The 24,919-nt window shown below is 40.8% G+C and overlaps 1 protein-coding gene across 2 annotated transcripts in view; it reads right to left on the bottom strand.

Moving 5' to 3' along the window:
* ptch1 (patched 1) overlaps positions 1 to 24,588 on the bottom strand; it is a 78,854-nt gene extending 54,266 nt beyond the window's left edge. Inside the window, exons 1-2 of one of the 2 annotated variants that reach the window (XM_088910661.1) lie at positions 24,512 to 24,588; positions 15,537 to 15,729 (exon numbers count right to left, since the gene is read on the bottom strand). In XM_088910661.1, coding sequence (XP_088766787.1) covers positions 15,537 to 15,729; positions 24,512 to 24,517 — 199 coding nt within the window. In that variant the 5' untranslated portion in view covers positions 24,518 to 24,588. Of the gene's footprint in view, positions 1 to 15,536; positions 15,730 to 16,974; positions 17,541 to 24,511 lie in introns of those variants that run through there. The other variant, XM_088910660.1, reaches the window with a different exon arrangement.
* Between the last annotated feature and the right edge of the window lie 331 nt (positions 24,589 to 24,919).

Raw genomic sequence — 24,919 nt, forward strand, 5'->3', positions numbered from 1 at the left:
ACATCTCTTACAGTATGTTCTTGTTATAAATATTTGGAAATGAGAGAATTTTGGCCATTCGACAGTAGACGTATTAAGATGAACTACAATAAACATTTAATTTGCAGAAAACACAGAATGAGAGGAAGCTATTAAGATACTAGCAAATGAAAATGAATGGATGAGGAGAGAGACAACAAAAGAAACCCAGAATACCAAACAGTACATCACCAATTCTTTGGCAAATGGTCATCTGGATTCCAGCATTTGCTTGCAATCAACGCCAATATGGCCGTAGCAGAATGAAGGTCATCGTTCACTGAAAAACTGCTCTAAAGGCAGGGAAGCATTTGGGGGCAATGCACACCATGATGACTGTGCTGGTGAGCAACGTATAGATACCGTGTTACAACTGGATCAACACGCATCTTCCCTGACTTAGTCTGGTCTTCTGTGAAGGAACGCGGCCAATATGCCAAAGAAAAACATTTTTTGCTGAATTAGTTTTTTGGGGGGAAATGAGGACACTTTAATTATGTTTTCAGACAAGTACAGCCTGAAAACATTTACAAATTCTACTTTACAGGTGCTGTACTTAATGTAATGGATTGCACTGTACATTAACGTGGCGGTGTGTTTTACCAATACTGTACTTTAGAGGTGTATGTACCCCATGATTTACTTATAACATGTTTATACAGTAAACGCGTGTTGTAGAAGAACATGCAAAAATAGACAAGTATAAAACCATTTATACAGGTGTTTTTGGGGCAACCTCTTTTCCCCTAGGGTACCGGATAGTCACTTAAAAAAAAGGCAGGTATCTGACAGATTTACCGTTTTTAACACACCCCTGCAATTGAGCACAGGTCAACTTTGAAACTGCAAGTCCTTCATTGAACAGCAAGGGTAAAATATATAAAATTCAATACAGTATACTGAATTTCACATCAAAGTTCGAAGATCCTGTTTGCACGCTATGTGTATTAAGCTGGCATCAGAGACACACTTAGAAAAGTTCTTACAGCAAATTTCAGAAACATTTAAGTCATCTTCAATGTTCCACTTCCATGACGTGCTGGTAAAAGCCTCTTGTTTGATACATTTTTGTTGAGGAATTCACACAGCTTTTGGGCTATGTGCTGTCACGAATATTAACAAAGACAACTAAAAAAAAATGTAACGCAAAAGTAGCAAAAAAGTTTAAGTGGGGCCTCCTGAGTATTTCCACCGATAAAGGTGCTTGTTTAAGGCCAGGCTGAAGTCGATGGTCGTGGGTTCGAGCCTGGGTCAGGACACTGGCCGAGTGCAACTGGGATTCTCCGAGCGGTGGTACAGAATTGGCCGACCGAGGGCAAGGCTGTCTCTGTTCTGAGCAACACAGAGCCTCTCCACCAGTCTGAACCTGCAGTATGGGGCTGTGCTGCCTGTGACGTTTTGAAAGACGGGATGGAGAGACGAAGGTGAGCAGATCAGGGGAGCCCATTTACATCCTCATTCTCCCGTGTGCTGCACTAGGGTTCGGAGTTCTGAGTAGAGATGTGGAAAAAAAAACAACTGTTCCAAAATTGGGTGGGTATACCAAGGAAAACTAGCACTTCTAAATTTTTTAAATGCAGCTTCTGTACTGCACAATTCCATTTTTGATATCGGTGTTTATTAAAAATCTTATGAAAATAAATACTGTACCTTGATATTTTCTGAGGGGTAACAAATGTTGTCACTACTATTTCAAAACAAATGAACATGAAGACATTCCTGTCAGAAACAAACTGCTACAGAACTAACACTTTGCTTAAAATGGTAAAGCCATGAAGAAAATACATACCATTCTCTCAAAAAATATTCTCAGAGGAAAAATATTTACTATGCTGTGTATCAAAGTTTGCAGCTCACCCTGGGCAAAGAGTGCCTTCCACCTCATTTCTCCAATGCACAGGCAAATGTAGATGAATAGGTAGCATTTTCCCAGTTTCCTTCCAAAGTGCTAAAAACATTCAAATGGCTCTGTCACTCACACATGGCACAGGAACTGAAGCACATTCTACAAGAAAAGACCTCAACTGCCTAAAATTACTGATCAAATATTAAGCAAGCATAAGGGTTAGCTCCACGGTGCGAGTTTTCATACATAGCGACAGAACAACCAATCACTTCATGGACATAGCGTGAAAAAATCCTAAGCACATTTAGGCTACTGTCTGTTTCACATCAAAGACTGTACAATTGATCCAAATGGATAGCACAGTTAATCACAGTCAAACAAAAACAGATGTTCAGCGGACATATCCAGAGTATACTGTAGTAGCGTGTTGGAACGCGATCTTTTCATTGAATTCACAATGCTAAACACCGGACTTCAGGATCCTGACTGGAAAGCAAGCGAAGGGAAGCGGTAATGACATGTTTGTGTGTATACTACCACAAAGGTTCTTTCTACTTTGTCTGGATTGTCAGTGAAATTTCAATGGCATTTTCTGCCTTTGCACTGCTGCCGCAGGTGCCTTTATTTACATGGAAAAGGCTAACCCAGGCTTGCAAACTAAAGGGGAAAGAAGGATCATTCAGCAGTTTTGCAACTGAACCTAAATGCCATTCTGAACACGCTGCAGCACTTAACATCTTTAGCAGCATTTAACTCCGCACCCTCACAGTCATATAAAGGTGTCTTGTCTGGCTCCACTCTAAGAGCGACCAGGAACAGCAGACATTTCCAAAGTAGTTTTCTATATTTTCCCGACATGAGTGTGAAAGCATCAGGACCTCCATAAGGTCCTATATTCAAAACACAAAATTAATAATTGCTTACACTTATATAGCACTTTTCTGGACACTCCACTCAAAGCGCTTTACAGGTAATGGGGACTCCCTTCAACCACCACCAACGTGCAGCCCCCACCTGGATGATGCGACATCAGCCATAGTGCGCCAGAACGCTCACCACACACCAGCTAACAGTGGGGATGAGAACAGAGTGATTAAGCCAATTCATCAAGTAATTCATACATGGGGATTATAAGAGGGCCGTGATTGGTAAGGGCCAATGGGAAATTTGGCCAGGACACCGGGGTAACATCCCTACTCTTTTCGAGAAACGCCCTGGGATTTTTAATGACCTCGGTTTTACGTCTCATCCGAAGGACGGCGCCTTTTTACAGTTTAGTGTCCCCGTCACTATACTGGGGCATTAGGACCCACACAGACTGCCGGGTGAGCGCCCCCTGCTGGCCCCACTAACACCTCTTCCAGCAGCAACCTTAGCTTTTCCCAGGAGGTCTCCCATCCAGGTACTGACCAGGCTCACACCTGCTGAGCTTCAGTGGGCTGCCAGTTGCAGGGTGATATGGCTGCTGGCACCCCCTACTGCTTCGTATGGGAACTTGAGTTCCTAAGTGCTTTTCAAATATAAGGCCCACACTTTTTTTGCTTGAATGAACTCCTTCATCCCAAAGATGACTAACAATCATCAACCATAAAAAAAACATCTGCCAATTGCCATTTTGTCTGCATTTTTCTTCTGCCATTTCAATGCAATAAAGCAGGAGAGTAGAATGAGCAGGATGTCATGCTGTTCGGCAATGTAAATCCTGAAACGGCTGGGCCAACACATGTTTCAGCTGACAGTCCATGGCAGTCAGAAGAATGTACATGGGAACTACGGTCAGCAGGGTTATAGCCTGCCTAAACTATGGGGAGCTGTGAACATTTTTCTAGTTGAAAATCTTGTGTAAGAATCAGGAACTCCAATGAAACAAAACATTTTCTGTAGCTTTCTCGTGCAAAATTCACAGTAAAAATAAACTGAAATAAAAAACAGATTTTTTTTAAATGCATATGCACCTGTTTTTCTTCTTTTTGTGCAACTTAATCTGAACACTGGCTATTAAGGCATGAGTCATAAAAGCTCCTCAGTCTTTTTTACATTAAAATTTGGCCTTTAAAGTGGGGATTGGTGGAAAATCTGTAACATTTTATATGTTTTAAATCCAATTTAATAATAGTGCTGAATTGATAAAACAGGAATTGGTCAAATGTTCTGAGACCTCTGTAAGCTCATTAAAGTTGGAAAATAATCATGTCCTTCTATTAGGACCACCCAAGAGCAAAAAAAGAGAAAATGTCTTGAAGTATTAAGGAAATACACTTGATTTCTTTTCTTCTGGAACCAAGAACCAGTTATGTCTGATCTTGCTTTAAAACGTGTTTATAATATCCATCATTAATAGCAGCTTCAAGCTAACCAGACCTCAATTTTACATCATTTTTCATAGGCCACAGACCAGCGCTATTAGGTCCTAAAATACCCTTGCAACAGATTTATGAAGTGAAACAACACTAACAGGTTTTAAAAACATGCACTGATGTAGTCTGCCCTACTCATAAATATTCCCCAATAAAACGTCCTTACCAGAAGCTTTGTGCATTATTTGGATCTGGAAACATTTCACCTAAAAATTACAGCGGTTTTTTCACTGGTAGCTTTAAGTAAATAAGATCAAGCCACGTTAGAAGCCTAATTAGAATTTGATTATGCAGAATATAATTTCTATATCCGAGACTTCCAAAAGTACTAGATCCAAAATGCCTCAGCCTAGAAGGAAAATTGGAGCAGGGCTCTCCCCTTTTGGATGAAAATGGGATCCAGGCAAAAAGGCAGCAGAATCCATTATCTTTATCCATTATCTGCGATATTTTGGTTATAGAGTTTTCTAAGTTTAACCCATACAATCCTACATTTACAATAAGTGATTATCCTAGTGCTCCTTTTCAGAGATTTAATTTTGTACTGCTGACTGCACAAACCTGGATCAGAATTACAATCATTCTGAAGAGCTGGCATATTCCAATCTCAAATTTGGCGACTTCAATTTAAGCATCGCGCAAGAAAAGGGACATTCAAAACATTAAATAACAAGCCTGCAACACTGACTCTTAAAACCTTCCTTTCTACTACACTCTGTCGCTCCTGCAAGGTTAAAACGAGCACTTTGAAGTCCTTTCCATCTTTACCTCTAGGGACTATCTAAAGGCTTTCCACAGAACAGAATGTTTTCTTGGTCTAAAGAAGATATCAAAGGCAGATATACAGTAGATTAAATAGATAAAAAGAAACTTCGATGGGATACAGCAACAAAAGAGGTTTTTAATTGAGGAGAATAAGACGCCTATTCACAGCAATGACAAGCGCACAGAAGAAAGAGCAGTACGACAGACAGCCTTGCATCTGTCCTGCTCCTTCAGCCCCAAAACACAGCTGAAAATACGATCTGCTGCAGCCCAAGCGGGACCGATCTTTGAGGAGGTGAAACACGGAGCATATCTGCTCTCCCTGCTGGTCATCGCCCTGTCAGGTCATGTCAAACTGCCCCCCACTAAACCAAGCCTGCTGTGCGTCCTGGGAGCCACGTGCTGTGCCCCTCCACCAACCAAACTCTCTTCCACGAAGGGCAAGGACCGGAGCTCAGCCAAGTCACCTCGGCCGTGTGGGCAAAGGGGCAAAACATCCAGCTCGCTTCTAAACTAGAGGTACGGATTTCTTGCTTAGGAGGTGCTGCACTGCCTTACTTACTCATGATACTCTGCAGGGGGGGGGGATCTTTCAGAGAAGAATGCAGCAAAAGGCAAGAGGAAATTTCAGTTTTTGGAAGTTTTTATTAATGTGCGAGGCAATACTTTTGCTCTACCTAAAGATAACTTGGGAACAATAAGAATTTTCTCCCCCCAAGCCAATTTCCTCAGTGCATTTGGCTTGGTTTGTTAAGCTTAAATGTATGTTAGCTATAAAAGAAAACTGTGTTCATGCAACATTTCAGCCTCTATCGGGGCATTCAGGTTGTTGCATAACATTAACCCCAGTCCCCTTTTCTCAGATTCTAAGAAGCTGACATCACCTCTTTAAGCTCCCAGAACTATTCTCACCATTAAGCAGTAGACTCTCCTTTCATTGGCTTTCCACTCAGGGCTGCATGGGGCAGAACACAAGAACACAATGGCTCTTCCCCTGCCGCCCCCCCTAACCAGCCCCAAGCTCCACAGCAACCCCCCACCACCGACCCCCTCCCTTCCCAGCTTCCCACAGGCTCCTGCGCCTATATGGAGCATCATGTTGAGCTGATTTATTTCCACTGCCGCTCCTTCCCTGCATCTGTGCAGGGGCAACACACATCACTGGGGGCCACTTTCATGATTTTGTTGCGATCAGGATTAGCTGGATTAGGGGCCGATTCATAAGGACCCCCTGCGGCCGCAAGGAAGTTTCATCACGGGGTCAGTGTGGTGTGAACTACACTACTGACACCTCCACCGATGCCAGTCTCTCTCTCTCTCTCACGCACACAGCCGAAAAACAATAAGGCAAGCAAACCTCTGAAATAACCACACAGCTCCAGCAACATCGGGGGGTTTCGAAAACGGGGCTGTTCCAGCAAAAAGGAGTAGGCCGATTTAGACAACGACTGACGAGTAAGTAAGAAAAAAAACACTGATCTAAAAATTCATTAACGATCAACTATCAGGGGAACGAAAGAAAGAGCCACCTCGCGAATTCAACTAGAGATTCGCCTGCTCCCCCAGGTCACCAACTGCTGAACACACACTCAACATCTCAGAGTCCTAATTAAATATTTCACAACCACGCTACCTCTAATTAGAGAGGGGGGAAGCAGCGGGCAGGAGAAAGGCCGAAGCCCTGTGGACACTCCAAGGGTCCGTACGGCTAAAGCAACGTCTGACAAAATCTGGACAAACACACCCGTGAACCACTGGAGTCAGATGAGTTTATTATAGATGAGGTAGGCTGCTTGCAGGGTACTGTGGCCATGCAATCAAAGCCTTATCTGTTATATTTCTCTCTTTTTCTTCTGTTTAGCGCATTCACTGCTGGGAGAAAGGGGGGAGTTGCAAAGGAGGCTTTGACCTGCAGCTGTAACACAATACTTTCGCACAGCCCTGTCGACCCCTGACATAAATTTTACACCGCAGCTGGCATTTACACACTTAGCATTACCATATGTATAGCCAGCTCTGTGCTAATTATGCTAATCACCTGTCTAACTCTCCGCTGCGAAAAATGGTTGTATTTAGCAGTCCACTGCCTACCAATACAGCTTACTGTGTGGCTGAAATGTACATTCAGATGGCCCTGAAAGGCAAGATTTTTCCACGTTGCTGGTTTCATTCAGGCTCCTGAAAAATTTATTCAAGTCAACTGGTTTCGGCTCGTAACAAAAAGTGAGGAGAAAAAAGTGAGTGTGTTCCTGCCCTAACATTCGAAGTCTGCTTGCAAGCAAAATGATAAATCAATTGGTGTGGGAAACAAAAAGGGAGAGATTTAGGTTTTCAGGGGCTGTGAAACAGTAGCTTTCGAAAAAATAAAATAATAATGCTGAAAGAGAACCCACCCGCAATCCCTGAAAGACTGTATGAAGGAGAAGCTACAAGTTTTGCTCTCTGAGCCAGGAGCTTCTTGAACGTGCATCTGTTTTGCTACATGTGTTTGTGTGACAAGAAAAAAAAAACATGACAACATTGCATGTAGCTTGCCCTCCATTGTTAGAAGCTCAGTGCTTTTCTTTTATTGAAAAAAAAGGAGTAAAATGCACACAAGCAATTCTGGAAGCAAACCATGTATCTGAAAAAAAGACTCCCTTGTCAGCTTCACAAATATCCAACGACGTTAAGACCGTATTAAAGAATAATGTCTCATAATATTAGCCACTATCGCCTTTCCAGATGCAGGGTCTTTCACAAGAAAAGTTATTTTATTCCTACCTTAGGTAATTACCAAACTGTCAAAATCAGCTGAAATATTACTGCATCCCTGAGGTAATGGGCATAACTGAAGCTGTGGGAGGAAAACTTTTGGATAGTCCAAGCTAAGCAGATGATATAAACCTCAAGGATCGCTGGGATCCAAGAGCTCACCTATTTTTTCCTTCAAGATTTCGCTGGCAGAATGCGTCAATTGCTACTGTAACACCTTTGTGAGAAAAACAAACAAACACCCCTCTTAAATCTTTTCTGCAGTATCAGGCTAGACATGGATGCACTTCAAAGTTGAAGCTTGCAGAATTCCATCTACTCAATACTTTAATTTTGCACACTTAATTCCAATTGTGGAATGACTATCGTTAAGCCACATCAAACTTCTGACTATGTTTTATTTAGCTCAGGGTTTAAATGTCTGTCCTTTATGCCTGAGCATTCTCTTGAGCCTTCTGTCCTATATCAAACATTAACAAATGTAACCAACCTGTCCCATACTACTAACACACTGCTTCAGTATAGATCATCTTGTAGGTCTATGTCACTAGACAGGCAGTTCTCACCACACGACACCAAATAACTAATTAGATAAAACAAGTTTGTTTGTTCTTCAGAACTTAAAATGACATTTAAAAAAAAACAACCAGACAGCCACAACTTTCTTATACGTATCTCAATTTCAGCTGCTATTCCCTGCCAGTCCAGAGTATTAATTCATCAGTACTCCGCTCCAAAAACCTGGCTCTGTAGCCAAAACACAAATAACACTACAACTACTGTGCTGGTTTCAGAGCAGAGGATTTTTTTATGGAGGATGGACCACCCTGCTCTCATGGCAGAGAGTACTGTTTACATTGCAGTACTTGACTGTGTAATACATCTGGCATTTTCGGGCAAGATTCCTGAGCAAGGAGCCAGAAGACCTCAAGCAGAAATGAAAGCGGGGGAAAAAAATGAGTCGGTCGCTTCATGTTCCTGGTTTTTCTTATTTCATTTACAGCGTTGATATGGCTTCTGGTTAACCTCTCAAAGCATGACTCTGGGACGAGGAACAATGTCAGTAAACATTTATTTTAACATAACAACAATAAAAACAGCCACCTTTATTCCTCACATGCAAAGGCTTTATGGGCACCTTTTTCAACCGAGAATGACCAGCTATTTTTTTTTGCTTATTCCTAACCTGTTTTGGAATCGTCAGTTTGTGTTTTTCACATCTCAGCTCACAGTTACTAACCCCATGACCGTACATGGGGGAGAATAAGAAAGACGCATCTAACCTGCCCATGTTCCAGTTACTCAGCTTCTAATATGTCCCAGGCAACACCAGCCTGTACCGGAGTCTCAGTGCTGACTGGAGGAGAGGAATGACGACACTGCGTTCACTGCATTGCCGAGCGACAAGGTAGCCCTGACCAGCTAACCCTGCCCTGTCCTGTCCTGAGCACCACTTGATGAGCAGCATTGTCTTCTATAGGTCTTCAATAGTCAATGGATGCTTCCCACAACAGCTGCATTTCTTTAAGTTAAGGTTACTTAAAGAAGCAGTATTATCAGCATTAGACCGTACTATATTAGATTTAGGTTAGAAATATACATCACATGTTTCTTACAGGAATATAACAGGGCTACAGTTTTGACAGTTGATTTTCCTCCCTGATGACTAGAAATTTCCCATGACTTTGGATGTTGTGTTAAGGTCTTAGAACTGTTCCGCCTGCTGAAATGCGTGTTATAATTGCTAGGATTTAAAAATACTATTCTTAGAGTGGTGCTACTTACATACCCCTGAGCTCAAGATCTGTTTCAAGGCCCATTCTGTAGATGGAACATTAAAAAGAGTATTTAGGGTTTCTCAAATAGTTTTCCATAATTAAAGGGACAGCGACATCTGTTCACACACTGGAGTATTTTTTAAATTAACATTTAATTATTGCAATTTCTTCTAAAGTACTGTACTTTTTATATTGTTCATTTCTTTCTTATGTCCACAAGTGAAAATTGTTCCCCTCATACTTCAGTGGAATAACAGTATTTAGCTCTGCCAGTAAGCAGTACCTAATTCATTTTAAATTAATATTGACAGAGCAACCAACAACTGTCCAGACCTAATTTTAAAGAATTTAATGCAAGAAAGATATTGAAAGATTAATCTTTAACATTACCTAACAACTCACTAAGAATCTGGATGCAAGTAACGAGATATATCCATCCTTTACCAGAAAGCCACTCATTCTTGATCAGGCCTGTCCTGTAAAAGCACAGGGCACAGGGCAGGGTCACACCCTGGACCGGTCAGAGAGAACATTCAAAATCCACACAGAATCCGCACTTCTGTCCAGAATTTACCCCAAGACACCGGACCTGTGACAAAGCAGTGCTAACCACCACACCACAGCATTTTAAAATCTGAATGTTTCCAAGGAAAGCCCCACACTTTCAAGTGAAACAACGTCTCCTGAGTACGCCTTTTTTTTTGTCTCATGTAGAGCTGCCTTTTTGAGGATTTTGTTTGCACATCTTCTTGGTGGTCTTGCCTGGCTTGCATAAGTTTAAAAATGCTCTGCAGAAGAAAGTGGAATAAAGACAGTCATAACTCCAACACAGGCAAAACCATCCGAGCAGATATGGTCACCATGTCTTTACACCGAATGCTGTCCTACTGGGTTTATAACTCAAAAAGCACACAAACCCCTCCACGTTTAATTAAGGAAGTTGTGTTCATAAAAAAACAGTTGGAAAATTTGCAGCGCTGCTAGACAGCTCATATCGTGTTTGCTGGCCAAATAGCATGAACATTTTTTGCACAAACTGACTTGCGTCTAAAATAATGTCTGAACATTATTTTGTTATACAGTTTCTCATCAGGCCGGTTCTCCAAAATTTAAATTATTCCTCAACATTCGAGTCTGTAATAAAAAATGACTGCCCTCTGGTGGATGTGTAACAAACGCTTTATTTTTTTTTTAGTCTTATAAAAGTAGTCACAGACTGGTTTCTTTAACACCCCTTCTCTGCAAGTCTTCAATCTGCACCATATCAATGAATCGAGTATCAGATGAGGTTTTAAATAGCTGAGTCTTCATCTGATTACTTGAAGCCCAGGGGACCTGAAGTCTCCATTAGAGAGCGAAGGTCCTGTATTTCGATATCTTGATGATTTCATCACAGAAATCTCACTGAACCGAAGAGCACTCTACAGGAAGATAAATGTTTACGTGAAATGATTTTTAATTAAATTTTGTCTATGATAGTATTTTTCTTACTACTCCAATGATGTTTTCATTAACAAAATGCCCAAGGATGGTTCCCCCTTCTCAAGACTATTAATCCCATAATCTGAACAGCTCTCTGCAAATTTTCAACACGGTGCCAGCAGCAGGAGACAAATGAATGCTCACTTGAGGCTTTATGAATAGTTGCAAAAAAAAAATGCAGACAAAATAATTTATAGTATACTCTAGGAACAGTGCATTAAAGCGAAAGGAAACGTGTCGTTTTACTACAGGTGAAAACCATCTAAAAGTTTGTGCTGTACAGATTAAAGTGCATATTCGATTTGCTACATGTGCATATTGTTGCGACTGGCTACCCACAGCAAGTTTAATTACTTATCTAACATGTAAAGGTCTCGGACTCAACCTGTCCCGGGGACAATACTTTAAGGATTAAGTCTACATTCTGTCAAAACATGCGTCTCCTTCAACAATTACTGTAAGTTAAGGAACACTAAATAAAGGTTCAATGCAAGTCCTTCAGATATGTCATGGCACATTACAAAAGGTTTTTTATCTACCTTCATGACGGTTTTTACGACAAAGAGAAGAAGTCGGAATAGCCCCTCAACTACAGGAAATCAGCCCAAGTCTTACAGAGGTTTATCCTCCAGAGGGTTTGCCCTAGAATAGCACGTCAATTCGATTTACAGCACACACATTTAAGACAAGTAAACAAGAGGAAGGTTTCCTAGAATCACATCTTTTTTTTCCTCTGCGGAGTCTGAGAGGATTGGAAACTCATGTCACACTGCTGGTTGTGTGTCACTATCCAGTTGGTTCCAATACCCTAAATTGGGATTCCTCACTTGTTCCTACTGAATGTGTCAAACTGAGTGATGTTTTCAGGATCAACAAGCTCTGGCATCCTTAACAAATAAGCAGTCCCTCATGCTCTGGCCATTTTCTTAAGCTACAGAGGAGAAGGTTTGTATTTCTAATAGGCAAAATTTTAATTTTTTAGCATATCTGGACCACTGCATTCTTTTACATGTCTACTTGTTATGCTCTTAAGCACAGTGGTAACAATACCTCACTTTTACTCCATTTGAAGGATGAAAACATTTTGTTAATAACAATTTGCTGGTGAATGCGAATGTATGGCAGTGCAACAGTTGTATGATTCTGCCAAAAAAACCTTTTGAACATCAAACTGAGAATGTCTGTGTCAGTGTCTGTAACTACAGAGAGGGTTGTGGGAGTCTAGACTAAACTACCCAGCCTTGTTGTGGAAAGATTCCACGTTGAAATGGTTGGATGAGACCCTTGGATCAACTAATTACCAGCAAACCAACAAGACAGATCAGACAGAATGCCCTATTCCCTTTCTCCTTCTCCAAACCTCTCTTATGTTCTTAGCCTTGAGAGAACATTGGTTCAGATATGATTCTCTAATGGTGGTGGATGCAAATAAGGATGAATAAAAATCACTTTCATTGCTTGGTGGATCAGTAAACCTCCCCCTTCCCCTCAGAGGAAAGAACAGAAAAAGTCATTCCTAAGGTCTCCCACTACCAGACAAGGTAGGGCTTACGTTTGTAGCGCCCCCTCTCTTTCCTGTGTAAAATGATGATTGTATCACAACCCAGCGATCTGAGTAAAAAAAGTATACATCTCCCGTGATTAAGAATGAACTAAAATTCTTCTGCTTTAAATTGTGTTCTCTTTCTCTTAGAATCAGTGGTGAAGGTGCATGAGTTACTTGTGAAAGTGTTAAATTATTTCTTAATGATTATGAATATCAACCAGGCATGCACTTTCTGTCATTTCTCAGATTACCACAAAAGGCAAGTCTTTAACAAATCACACTGAAATGTAGACAATAAAAAGTTACGAATCTGGTACCATTGGAAGCCAAGTGGAAATGAACAATTCAGTGGACAAAGCATTTGTAGGTCATAGAGAGGTCAGCTTTGAAGGACAAATGCGAATTAAATATAAACATGGCATCACAGAAACCCAACAAATCTCCCACAGCTTTGTCCAGCCAGCACTAATCTATACATCAACTGTGGTGAATAATCTAAACAAACAGATCTGACGCTTCATGCATCTGGAAGTTGTCATATTTTCAAACTTGCAAAACTGCAGATTAAACATTTTGACCCATACAAAGGCTTGCAGTAGACTTCAGAATCAAGAAGCAAACAAAAACCCCACATAAGGTATGCAAAGTAAAAAAAAAATGTAGCTGCAAAGAATTCAGATACGTTTTAGCCGAGAAATCTTTATTAAAGATTATCTGAAGCTGGATATGGAATTCAGTGCAACATTAAAAAGAAGGCCATATTCAGACCTGAACTCCACTCTACCTGACAGGCTTGCTGATAGAAATTCAGCACTTTGCCAGAGAGACATTTCAGTGAAAAACTGTATTCAAATACTTTCAAATCAACAGATTTATAAAGACCCCATAGACTGAAGAGTAGAGAACTAGGGCTTCAGAAACGCTTTAAAACTAAGACTGAACAAAACTGTTGATCAAAGGAGACACAGCCTTTGTTTATTGCCCATGCCTTAAAAGATTGGAAGTGGAGACAGTTTTTAGTACATCGATTTGTGGAGGGTAAGGGGGTTAAGTGTGAGGTAATAAATTCTACTTAACTATATTCAACTTAATTGTACACATAAAAAAATGAATTGGTTTCAAACTAGATCCATATTTCCTTAAAATATTTCTCCTTATTACTGAACTGCCTCCTATTCAGTTCTGCTTCACAGAAACACAAAAGACCTGTTCAGTGTAGATCAGTGACTGATTCCAGGACATCTCCTGGCACGAATGCAATACAGCACAAGCTTACTTCATTCAACAACTTCAATGAAGAAATGGGTTCTGTAGTAACATCTGTGGTATTTCTCAAACAGTCTGCAACAGCCTAACAAAACACTGCACAATGGTAAAAATAAAATGGAAAATAGAAATGCTATTCACAGTTCTAAATAGCATTACACTGTCAGTGCCCCTCAATCACAAATTATTCTATTTGTGTAGTGCCCATATTGAAGATCAGAGGTTCAAACACTCTGACAGGAACACGGCACATTTTCAAGCCACGCAAGTGGAGAACAGAAGAGACCCACAGCAATGGTTCTGGGGCAGCACGATCTCTTCCAGTTTCTGATCCACATGAATTCTTAAATCACAGTCTACTGGACTTCTTTTTTCTATTTGGGGCATTTTTTTAAAATTTGCTTCCAGCTCTTCAGAGGTTTTTTGTCATCTAAAATGCTCTGTAATTGACATCAACCCTATTCCAATCTCTGAATTTCAAGAACTATCCAATTTCAGGTGAGCTGGTTAACCTACTGCTAATTGGACCTCTGCAGAAAGAAAAGAGGTAGGTATTTGACACATTGTCATTCCCACCTCTAAGTGTTCAGCATTAATTGGTGACCTATTAAGACGTGGTTTGGTTTAGTTATTAGGATGAGGAAGATAAGGAGAGGCTGTTTAAAATGATAGTTGCCGAAGTTATTTGAGGTAGAGTTCACTGAAAATTAAAAGTTCATCATAAATATCATAAATGTGAGGAGGGAGATGTATTATTTGGAACAAAATGTGCATTTTAAGAAAACATACCCTTAAGGCACTATCCTATAGCCATCTGAAGAATTCTCCACATTCTCTGCAAATTAACTGTATCACCCGTTCTTTGCAACGCAATTAAAATGTCGAAAGATAATTTTTACAGGTTAATCTCAAGTTTACTAATTAACAGAAATTTAAAAATGGAAATAGGTTAAGACGGATAAGAAAATTTAACTATTTTAACTACAGCAATTAATGAAACATTTGCGAAGCTCCTTTAAGCCGTTTTACCCTTCCTTTAATTATCTATTCAGAATTTCTATACCCTTTGTTTTCAACTACTGGAATGTAGATCAAAGAAGGGGAAAAACTTTAATTGAACTTCCCCCATTCCCGAAGTCTACTTTTTCCACAATTTATTTTACGAACCTAATCGAAAAATTAATTACTTTAAATTTCTATCTGCCAAAACATATTCATCTACTTTGCAAGTATGCGTTTCACTCTGAACTTCACTTTTTTCCGCTTTTACCCAGAGACAAATGTTTTTTTCAAAGTTGAAAGCTGTCCAAAACAGGACCACACACAGACTCTCCTGGCTGCACAGATCAGATTCTACTGCTGGGGCACACACACACACAAAATGGCGGCTTTTTACAGAATTTTATATATATATACACTGTACGTACGTCTTTTTTTCCTCTTCCACGTTAAATAATAAAAAAAACAACTTGAGAAATGCCATTACTCTAGAACCCTTATCAACTCCTTTCCCTTCACACTTTCCCTTTTACAAAACTGTAACACACACAAATCACAGCAAATTCTTTTCAAGTTTTTACCTGGCTCTTTGCCAAACTGCTACACAATAAACAATCCCTCCAGTTTATTTGGCATACACCTCTCCCCACCCTTGTATTACTCTTAAAACTAAAAAGCGCAAGAATATTTTTAGCAATAACTAAAATTTAAGAAGGGGTTCTTACCTTCCACCCACAGTTTCTCCACGTTGGTTTCTAGATTAGCTGCCCTTAATCCCACAGCAAAAGCTCCAAATATTAAGAGGCCAACAACTAAAAACTTTCCGCAGTTCTTTTGTATGTAACACCCCAGTTTAAACAAGAGTCTCTGAAACTTTGCTCTCAGCCACAGTGGTGCCTTTCTTCCAGTAGCCTTCCCCTGCGACGAAACAAGAAAGTCCAACAGTTACTTGTTAGGAATGTGTTTATCCACTGTAAATATCTGTAATGAATGCTCGGTTATGTAAGTGACTACCTGTAACACGTCAATTTTTTATCGGAATACCACATTAAAAAGATAACATTTTCTATTTTGAAAACTTTGCTGCTGCTAGATGCGGAGGAAATGATAGGCATCGTGTCAGCGATTTCTTGTGTCACTTGTTTCTCTGCTACGATTCAAGACAGGTATATACCGTTACCTTTTAGTTAACAAAAGCTAAAACTTTAATAACCTACATTTGGACTTGCTTTTTAGAACACCGTCGATTCATATACCCATTGTACGGGTGGGATATACGGGACGCTAGCTAGGGTTATTCTTCCCAAAAGAGATCAAAGACCTCCTACGTGGAAGGAAAAAGAAAACGGTAAACTGCTTGCAGCGCGATAATATTATGCTGCCAATTGCGCACGATAGTCCGTGGGCTGCAAAACAGCTACCTTATCAGTGACAGGTTACAGTAGCGGTGCTCTACATTGTAACAAGCAATATTAAAAAAAAAACTTAGATCCACGTGGTTTCCATTGCTGTTAGACCATAAGCTGGAGGCTAATTCATTTCCATAGAGTTCAGAGACGCTGTGTGATCTGAATTAGGAAGTGGAGCAGCCATCTCCGAGTTACGACAATATTTGCGAACGGAAGAGGGCAGCCACATGGATTTTTGCTTTAGCAGAGGGATAAAAACTACTCCCCTAAAAGATACTATCGCTTATGCACCGAACTGTTCTAAATGCGACTTTAAAAGAATCGCAAAAAAAGGCTAATTTAGTTAGCGACTCGAACAGCTATATTGTATTAACTGTCCCATTGAAATGATCAAGGTGCTGAACTCCGGCGAGCCAGAGTAGTCGAAACTTTGTTTACTAGAGTAAGTACATCATTACAGTTTTACGCACCAAATGCATTTGCCTGTTTTCTTACCATGGTTTCAAATAACTGGCATGACATTATCGTTAACCGAAAGACAAATCGGAGTACACTGGCTGATCGGAAATACATGTTTCACTATGAATTTTGACCAGACTGTGTACAACATGATGTAAAGAACGGTTTCGTTGCAAATACACTGTCCCCCTCGCCCCTGTATGTATACCGTTACCTAGCGACTTGACAAAACTAGGAAAACCCACATGGTACGGAATACCCATTTCCCCGTTTAAGACATTTAAAAGGAAAGCACCTTTGATATTTGCTCCAATGCAAAAGCTGCATCACAGTAACTCGGCCGTTGCAAATACTCCAAATCAGTTGCTGTAGCTGCTGCGCGATAGTTCCCTCTATTCCTCCGGGTTATCCTCGGCCGATCAGGGTCTCTGTTTTCCTGCTCTGAAACATTAACAGCCGAGGCCATGTTGTAGAGACTGGGCTGTAGTTTTTGCGATCCACGGTCTTAAATTCCTCCGAACGCGTGTTTTGATAATCCAGGGTAACAAAGTTTCACTACCGCTAATCTCGGGCTCGCAAAGTACTTCATACTCCTGTTTAGGACGGCGAGTCAAAGTCTGCGCCTTCCATTCCAACATTTCGTGATCCGGAGGTCTCCACAATTTCCCACATCCACTGTTTTCTGTCCTCTCCAGATATGTGTTTTTAAAAGACGAACGTGAAAAGAAGCTCTCCTTGTCCAAAACAGCGACTCCGACCGCTCCGTTGTTGTAGCATTCTGCGCGCTATGCTCTTTCTCAGGCCGCGGGACCGTGCGAGCTCCGGGATTCAATAGCTCAGAAAAAAGGACTCTCTCCATTTGGAGACAGAGGAGGAGGGGTAAGGCAAAAAGGAATCAAAATCCCGCCTCCAGGGCTGTCAGATGGCTGGGGTTTCTTGGATCTGATTGGTTCCAGAAGGGCAAAAATTACTCAGCAAACACGACTATTATTAGCTGCTTAGCAACAGCTCACCAAAGTAGAGAGACCACCCAAGCAGGCAACCCTTGTGTGTGCATCTCAAACTTCAGGGGAGCCTTAAAGAACTCCAGCCTTCTCCAGCTCTGCGTGCAACGCCGCTGGAGTCGGCAGAGTTTTCCTTCTTTTCTGCGTTTTCTGTTTTCCTTGCAAAGTATGGTTCTTCAACTGGAATTTGAATCTCCGTCCGATTCATAAAAATGCTTCAGAGTTTCTCAACTGCAGTTTATGTTTGTTTTTCGAAACTCTTTAAAAGAAAATTCTACCGATGTGTACCCTGGCCTCATGATTTTTTTTAGCGAGTCCTGGGAGGTCCCAGTTGAATTCTCAAGCTCTAACAGCGATAATGACAGCATGGTGGATAACGCCGGAGAACGTGCCCGTGTGTTTCTTCACCTCACCAACCAAATTGTTTTTGTTCACAGCTGAACCGGCGATCGAAATAAAAAAAATCAGGACTTATCTGCTGCTCTGTTTTTTAACACTATCACGCAAAGAATAAATATGTCTGACAGACGCGGAACATGAAACAGATCTAACCATGGTATATCCAAACAACATAAAACATAAAAAGAAGGCGCCTCTGTACAGTATGAGGGCAAAAAGGAGAAAATATGCTGGATGAAAAAATAATGAGCATGTACATAAAACAACAGAATGCGATAATATTTTCCAAGAGTTTCTCGGAGCATTTAACATTTTGGTGTAAAGTGTGAAGTTTCGTACACATATGTATCTGCATAAAAAGTCAATGAAACGCATGTCCGTAAAGGATGGGTTTTTAGTCACGTGAGTTCACACACCGAAGGACAACCCCCCCAAGAGCAATCAACACGTTTCTTTAATTCTGAAAACTTAGCTCAGCAGAAGACTTTCGAAATATGCATCACCGACACTGCGCTGTGCCTGAAGAAGTGCAGCGCGTTGCACGGTCGGGTCTACCCCTTGCGCTGTCCAATACCAGTCACCGCTGTCAAGTCAAGGGCCAATGGTAACTTCCAAACAGGCATGCCCTCTTATTATTATGAACCGTGTCACAAAACAATTTCTAGGGAAAGGAACGCGTGGTGAAATATTTTACCTACTGACTAGTTGATATGTTGCCCAGTCGAATTAACAACAGGTTAATACATATTCCTGTCTTTTTGAACGATAACGTTTTCATAAAACAATCAATGCATATAGCATTCGTTGCCTAATGGCAATATCATGAGCATTAGTACCATGATAATCCAAATTAAAAACATAAACATTAAGCCTCTTCACTGTTTTCTTCTTTTTTCCAATCGTTACAGTGCCTTGCGAAAGTATTCGGCCCCCTTGAACTTTTCAACCTTTTGCCACATTTCAGGCTTCAAACATAAAGATATAAATTTTTTATTTTATGTGAAGAATCACCAACAAGTGGGACACAATTGTGAAGTGGAACGAAATCTATTGGATTTTTGAAACTTTTTTAACTAATAAAAAAATGAAAAGTGGGGCGTGCAAAATTATTCGGCCCCCTTGCGTTAATACTTTGTAGAGCCACCTTTTGCTGCGATTACAGCTGCAAGTCGCTTGGGGTATGTCTCTATCAGTTTTGCACATCGAGAGACTGAAATTCTTGCCCATTCTTCCTTGCAAAACAGCTCGAGCTCAGTGAGGTTGGATGGAGAGCGTTTGTGAACAGCAGTTTTCAGCTCTTTCCACAGATTCTCGATTGGATTCAGGTCTGGACTTTGACTTGGCCATTCAAACACCTGGATACGTTTATTTGTGAACCATTCCTTTGTAGATTTTGCTGTATGTTTGGGATCATTGTCTTGTTGGAAGATAAATCTCCGTCCCAGTTTCAGGTCTTTTGCAGACTCCAACAGGTTTTCATCCAGAATGGTCCTGTATTTGGCTGCATCCATCTTCCCCTCAATTTTAACCATCTTCCCTGTCCCTGCTGAAGAAAAGCAGGCCCAAACCATGATGCTGCCACCACCATGTTTGACAGTGGGGATGGTGTGTTGAGGGTGATGAGCCGTGTTGCTTTTACGCCAAACATATCGTTTTGCATTGTGGCCAAAAAGTTCGATTTTGGTTTCATCTGACCAGAGCACCTTCTTCCACATGTGTCTCCCAGGTGGCTTGTGGCAAACTTTAGACGAGACTTTTTATGGATATCTTTGAGAAATGGCTTTCTTCTTGCCACTCTTCCATAAAGGCCAGATTTGTGCAGTGTAAGACTGATTGTTGTCCTATGGACAGACTCTCCCACCTCAGCTGTAGTTCTCTGCAGTTCATCCAGAGTGATCATGGGCCTCTTGGCTGCATCTCTGATCAGTCTTCTCCTTGTCTGAGCTGAAAGTTTAGAGGGACGGCCAGGTCTTGGTAGATTTGCAGTGGTCTGATACTCCTTCCATTTCAAGATGATCGCTTGCACAGTGCTCCTTGGGATGTTTGAAGCTTGGGAAATCTTTTTGTATCCAAATCCGGCTTTAAACTTCTCCACAACAGTATTACGGACCTGCCTGGTGTGTTCCTTGGTCTTCATGATGCTCTCTGCGCTTTCAACAGAACCTTGAGACTATCACAGAGCAGGTGCATTTATACAGAGACTTGATTACACACAGGTGGATTCTATTTATCACCATCAGTCATTTAGGACAACATTGGATCATTCAGAGATCCTCGCTGAACTTCTGGAGTGAGTTTGCTGCACTGAAAGTAAAGGGGCCGAATAATTTTGCACGCCCCACTTTTCATTTTTTTATTAGTTAAAAAAGTTTCAAAAATCCAATAGATTTCGTTCCACTTCACAATTGTGTCCCACTTGTTGGTGATTCTTCACATAAAATAAAAAAATTATATCTTTATGTTTGAAGCCTGAAATGTGGCAAAAGGTTGAAAAGTTCAAGGGGGCCGAATACTTTCGCAAGGCACTGTATAAGATCACTTTAGTACAGTATTACGTAACACCTACAATTCAATCCATCAGTCTTATTCAAACTGATTTTTCTTTTTTGGGGACTTTCTTCCCTCTTCAAGCACCAGCTTGATACAGCTGGTGAATCTACATAATAATAATAAGAAGAAGAAATCTTACACTGAGCTATTGTACTTCCCGGGCTTCGCGCGGATCTCGGTTAATCTAGTGTACTAAAGCAAGACACCCCCTGTAATAAGTGTTAATCGAGCGCCACCTAGGAAGTAAAATGTATGTGCAGTTGTAGTTGGAAAACAAAAAGAATCAGTGACACTAACCAGTAACCTGTGTATTGACATTTACAGCGCTCAGTAGCCTATGTTAGCGCAATCGATCTCAAGCATGCACTAAAGGTTTTATTTCTCATACAACTCTTTATGTTTGCAGCTAGCCTCAGAATCCGAGTGACCAAAATTGTTTACGGTATCTGACAAGATAGACTTTAAAAGGTGCAGTAAAACACGCGAGAGGGTTTTTCAGTAAGATGTGACAGATGGAGCCTTACTTTGTACATAACGTGTTGTAAATAAAGATAACGGGACTGCTTTAGCGATGACGAGCTTTCTGTCAAAATAAAACTGTAACCGGGTATTAAAGTAACAAGCTACACGATTATCACTTCAGCGCAACCAAATAGCTTCAAAGATTGTAGAACAGCAGTTGACAATGATATGACGCAAAGTGATCTTATAGGGAGAAAAAAATAAGAGGGAAAAACAACCTGGGTTTTGTTTCGGTTTTCTATTTTTTCACAGTCTAATACTGGGAATAAGGCAACTGGGAACTCTCCTGTTTATCACCTGCCTATATTCAAGCCAAACCTATAACTGCTGGAAATCGTGTTCGTCTTCGTTTTTATTTCCCTCAGCAAATGCTGAATGTTGCTTCAGACATAAGATTCGTCCTCTTACCTCACCAGCAGTCCCTGTGGTCTGATTTTGGGTACACAAGGATGAATTACATAAGGGATCTAATTGGTCTTCTTGCCGTAATCTTTGAGAAGAGAGAAATGCAAGCGGTGTCAGTTGAAAGTTTCTGCCTCGACTTGGGTGGCCAGCCGTAGCAGTAGATGAGTCATAGCTGCCCTTAGTCTGCTCCACTCCTGATTAGATTGACCGATACCAGTGATTCACTCCCTTGTGATAGAGTTGTTTCTGACCACTCTTCCCGTATTTACATTGGTGAGCCTTTTACTCTTTAATATGCACGTGTTGTCAATACCGATAGCACAATACTGCAATTAATAAAAAACAAATCGCCAAAATACTCCACTATGATATTTGTTAAGGAGCATTAGTAGGGTTCTGGACTCAAACTGAAAGGACGTAGGTTCGAATCATGGGCATTATAGCTGTATCCTTGAGGTAGAAGGTAATAATGCGAGTACGGTTCAATGACATTTTTCCCATTGAAACTACAACAAGGTTTCCCATTGAATCTACAATATTACCTTCGGCAGCAATAATGCAGATTCTGCACGGAGAACAGAACCGCATTAATATTTGGGATTTGCCATCTCATTGTTAGGCAATTGAGATTGGAGAAAATACCACGTCTGATAATGACACGCATAGAAAGACAAGAAACAGAGACAACGATTGAAAGACTAAAGTTGACACATCCTGCCTAGTTCGACGTCAGCTCTTACCATATCAACTGAAACAGTAGAAAACGCATTCATAACCTACAGGAAAAGTTCCATTTCCAAAACCTTTGTTTATACCCGGAAACTGACTTGATGGACGGGATGTTGGAAAGGGACAATTTTCCATTCTTGAGATTCAAAGCCGGTAAACGGCTACAGGGGTAGCACTATGGGGTAATACAGCCTCCTTTCCAATGATGACTACGGGGACAGGGGGGCAGAAGCACCTTCCGAATAGTCTGAATATATACAGCGTGTACTCCTTCGCAGACGAGCTCTCGCAACAGCTGCGAACATCCATTGGATCAGATCACAATTGCTTTGCAACCACAGAAAGACGGACTTTCAAAGAAAGGGACAAAGGAGTTTCAAAGATAAATAATTGGCCAAATGGAACCCCGCCCATTTACACACTGTCTGGTAATGCTGAAGACACGAAATAACCCGGAGAAAAAAACGATCGTGATCTAAACGGAGGAGGGCGTGGTAGTATCTGTATTGCTCATTACAGTGGCTGATACTGATAGTCGTAGCGGTCCGCGCATCGCTTGGTTTTTTAGTGTGTGTATTTTCGGTTTTTGCGTACATGCATCGACAAGTTCTAGACACAACTGATGGTCGGGATTAATTTCCCACAAGTTTCCACGCTTCTTCGCTGCATGAAGTGATTGTTGTGCGACTGGGAGCGCGGGTTTTGCTGTTGTCTGGATGCGACAGTTATCCCCTCAGTTGTCGGTGGTGTTATTTCCTATCGGTCTCCAATAATATCCCCTTGTACAGCCACGCACTCTCCTTCGACGCGCCACGAGTTTTTATGAACGCCCTGTTCTGCGCATGCAGTGGCGGTAGAGGAAGCCCAAACCACACACTGAGAGTGGCGGAAAAGCACTGCTCAAGCCAGCTTGTCAAAATAACGCAACGAATCTGATCGGGTTTAAAAGGAGAACTCTCAAGTGCCACATGCTTCTTCCAGAGCTTCAGCGAGCCGCATCGCCATAAAGAGGACAGTAACGCGTAGCGACTATAATTTGACAACGGGTGCATTTTAATGTGCATGGAATATTTGATTTATAATAGAGCCATCCACCTCACTGTAACAAAAACGCGTTTTATTTTTGTCCCAAAAGTGCTCACTTTACAAAATGCACATTTTAATTACATTCACTGTGCCTATCGATTCATGGTCATTAATATCACTATTATCATAATTTGCATTGCTCTAATATTGCGTACAATTACATACTCACCATCAGACGAAATATAAACATAAAAGGAAAGAATGGCTGAACATGACAACCATGCTAATCTTCTTAAGTGATTAGTGCAATATATGTATGCTATATCTTAACGTGAAAGGTTTCCAGATTACTGTGTGCAGAACAAGCAACGCACGCTTGATTTCCAGATGTAGTGACAGCAGTAAAGGTAAGACGTAAATTAAAAAGCAGTCACTTATAAACTACTAAATACATGTTTATACTGTGATGCTGGAAAAACCACAGAACAGTCTTTGCTAAATTCAGATTAACAAGGTACTGAAAAGGAATATAAAATGCACGTGTGTAAATCCCAAATTATGTTTTACAGTAAGTAGGTAACAAAAAACTAAAGTTTCAGTCTATAAATCTAGACCATAAGTAAGGATGCCATTCGACGACTTTCCTATCTTTAGTCTTTTATATTCATAATTAATTTCAGAAGATGAAAACTTTGTTTTTTGATCCTTTCATTTTATTTCCGGTAATATACTCATTAAAAAAATAATTTACCTCAACATGTCCTGTTAAAAGCATACTGCATAATTGAATGAAAGGCGCACGGATGTAATAAGAGTGATAATGTGATTTTACAAGACATACAAATTGAAAAATGGGCCATTTACTGGTTAATATATTTTATTACATACGTCTTCGAATTGAAACTAAATTTACTTTTCCTTGAAGGAGATGGTCGAAACAGATAGCCTGACCCAGGAATGAAGTCTGTCTGGAGATTGAGCACTGATAAAAAATCGCTACACAAGCAATTCTTAGCTGTACGCCAATGGCAAGCCCCATCATCATCCAATGTATCACCTCATTCATAATAATCCCGTATTAGTTACAGCAGCCAGTTACTGAATTAAGAATATCAGTATCACAACAGACGCGGTGCCTTTTGCCAAGATATCGCTCCTGGGTAAGACACTCAAAATTAATTAAACTGTCCTACTTACCATCATCCACTAGCTTGGGAAATCTTCTGGAAATGTGAAATATTTTGTCTCTCCCCCAGTCGTTTAGAGCTGTCACGTATGCAGCTGATGAAAAGATTCCTGTTTTTTAAGAAAAAATGCAACTTGGCGAGTAATAATCCTTCTTGGTTGCAGGCATTCTGCTGAGTGCTGGAAGGACTCACAATTACATGCCTGTTTCTATTAAGCAGCTCCATCGTCTCCATGTGGGTGGTCTGAGTCTCAATAGGCAGGACCTGTCAGTGTCACGTGATTGCCCTAAACTTTAAACACCCCCCCGGCCAAAGAAAAAAAGAAGGCAAAGTAAACGAAACCCAGTGCTTTATCTGTGTAAACATGCTTTCCTCACCCAAAAGCTCAGAAATTCCTAAAGCTAAAAATCGCCTTGTG

This window comes from Atractosteus spatula, chromosome 3, assembly GCF_055471065.1.
Source record: "Atractosteus spatula isolate fAtrSpa1 chromosome 3, fAtrSpa1.hap1, whole genome shotgun sequence".
In the NCBI taxonomy this organism is placed as follows: domain Eukaryota; kingdom Metazoa; phylum Chordata; class Actinopteri; order Semionotiformes; family Lepisosteidae; genus Atractosteus; species Atractosteus spatula.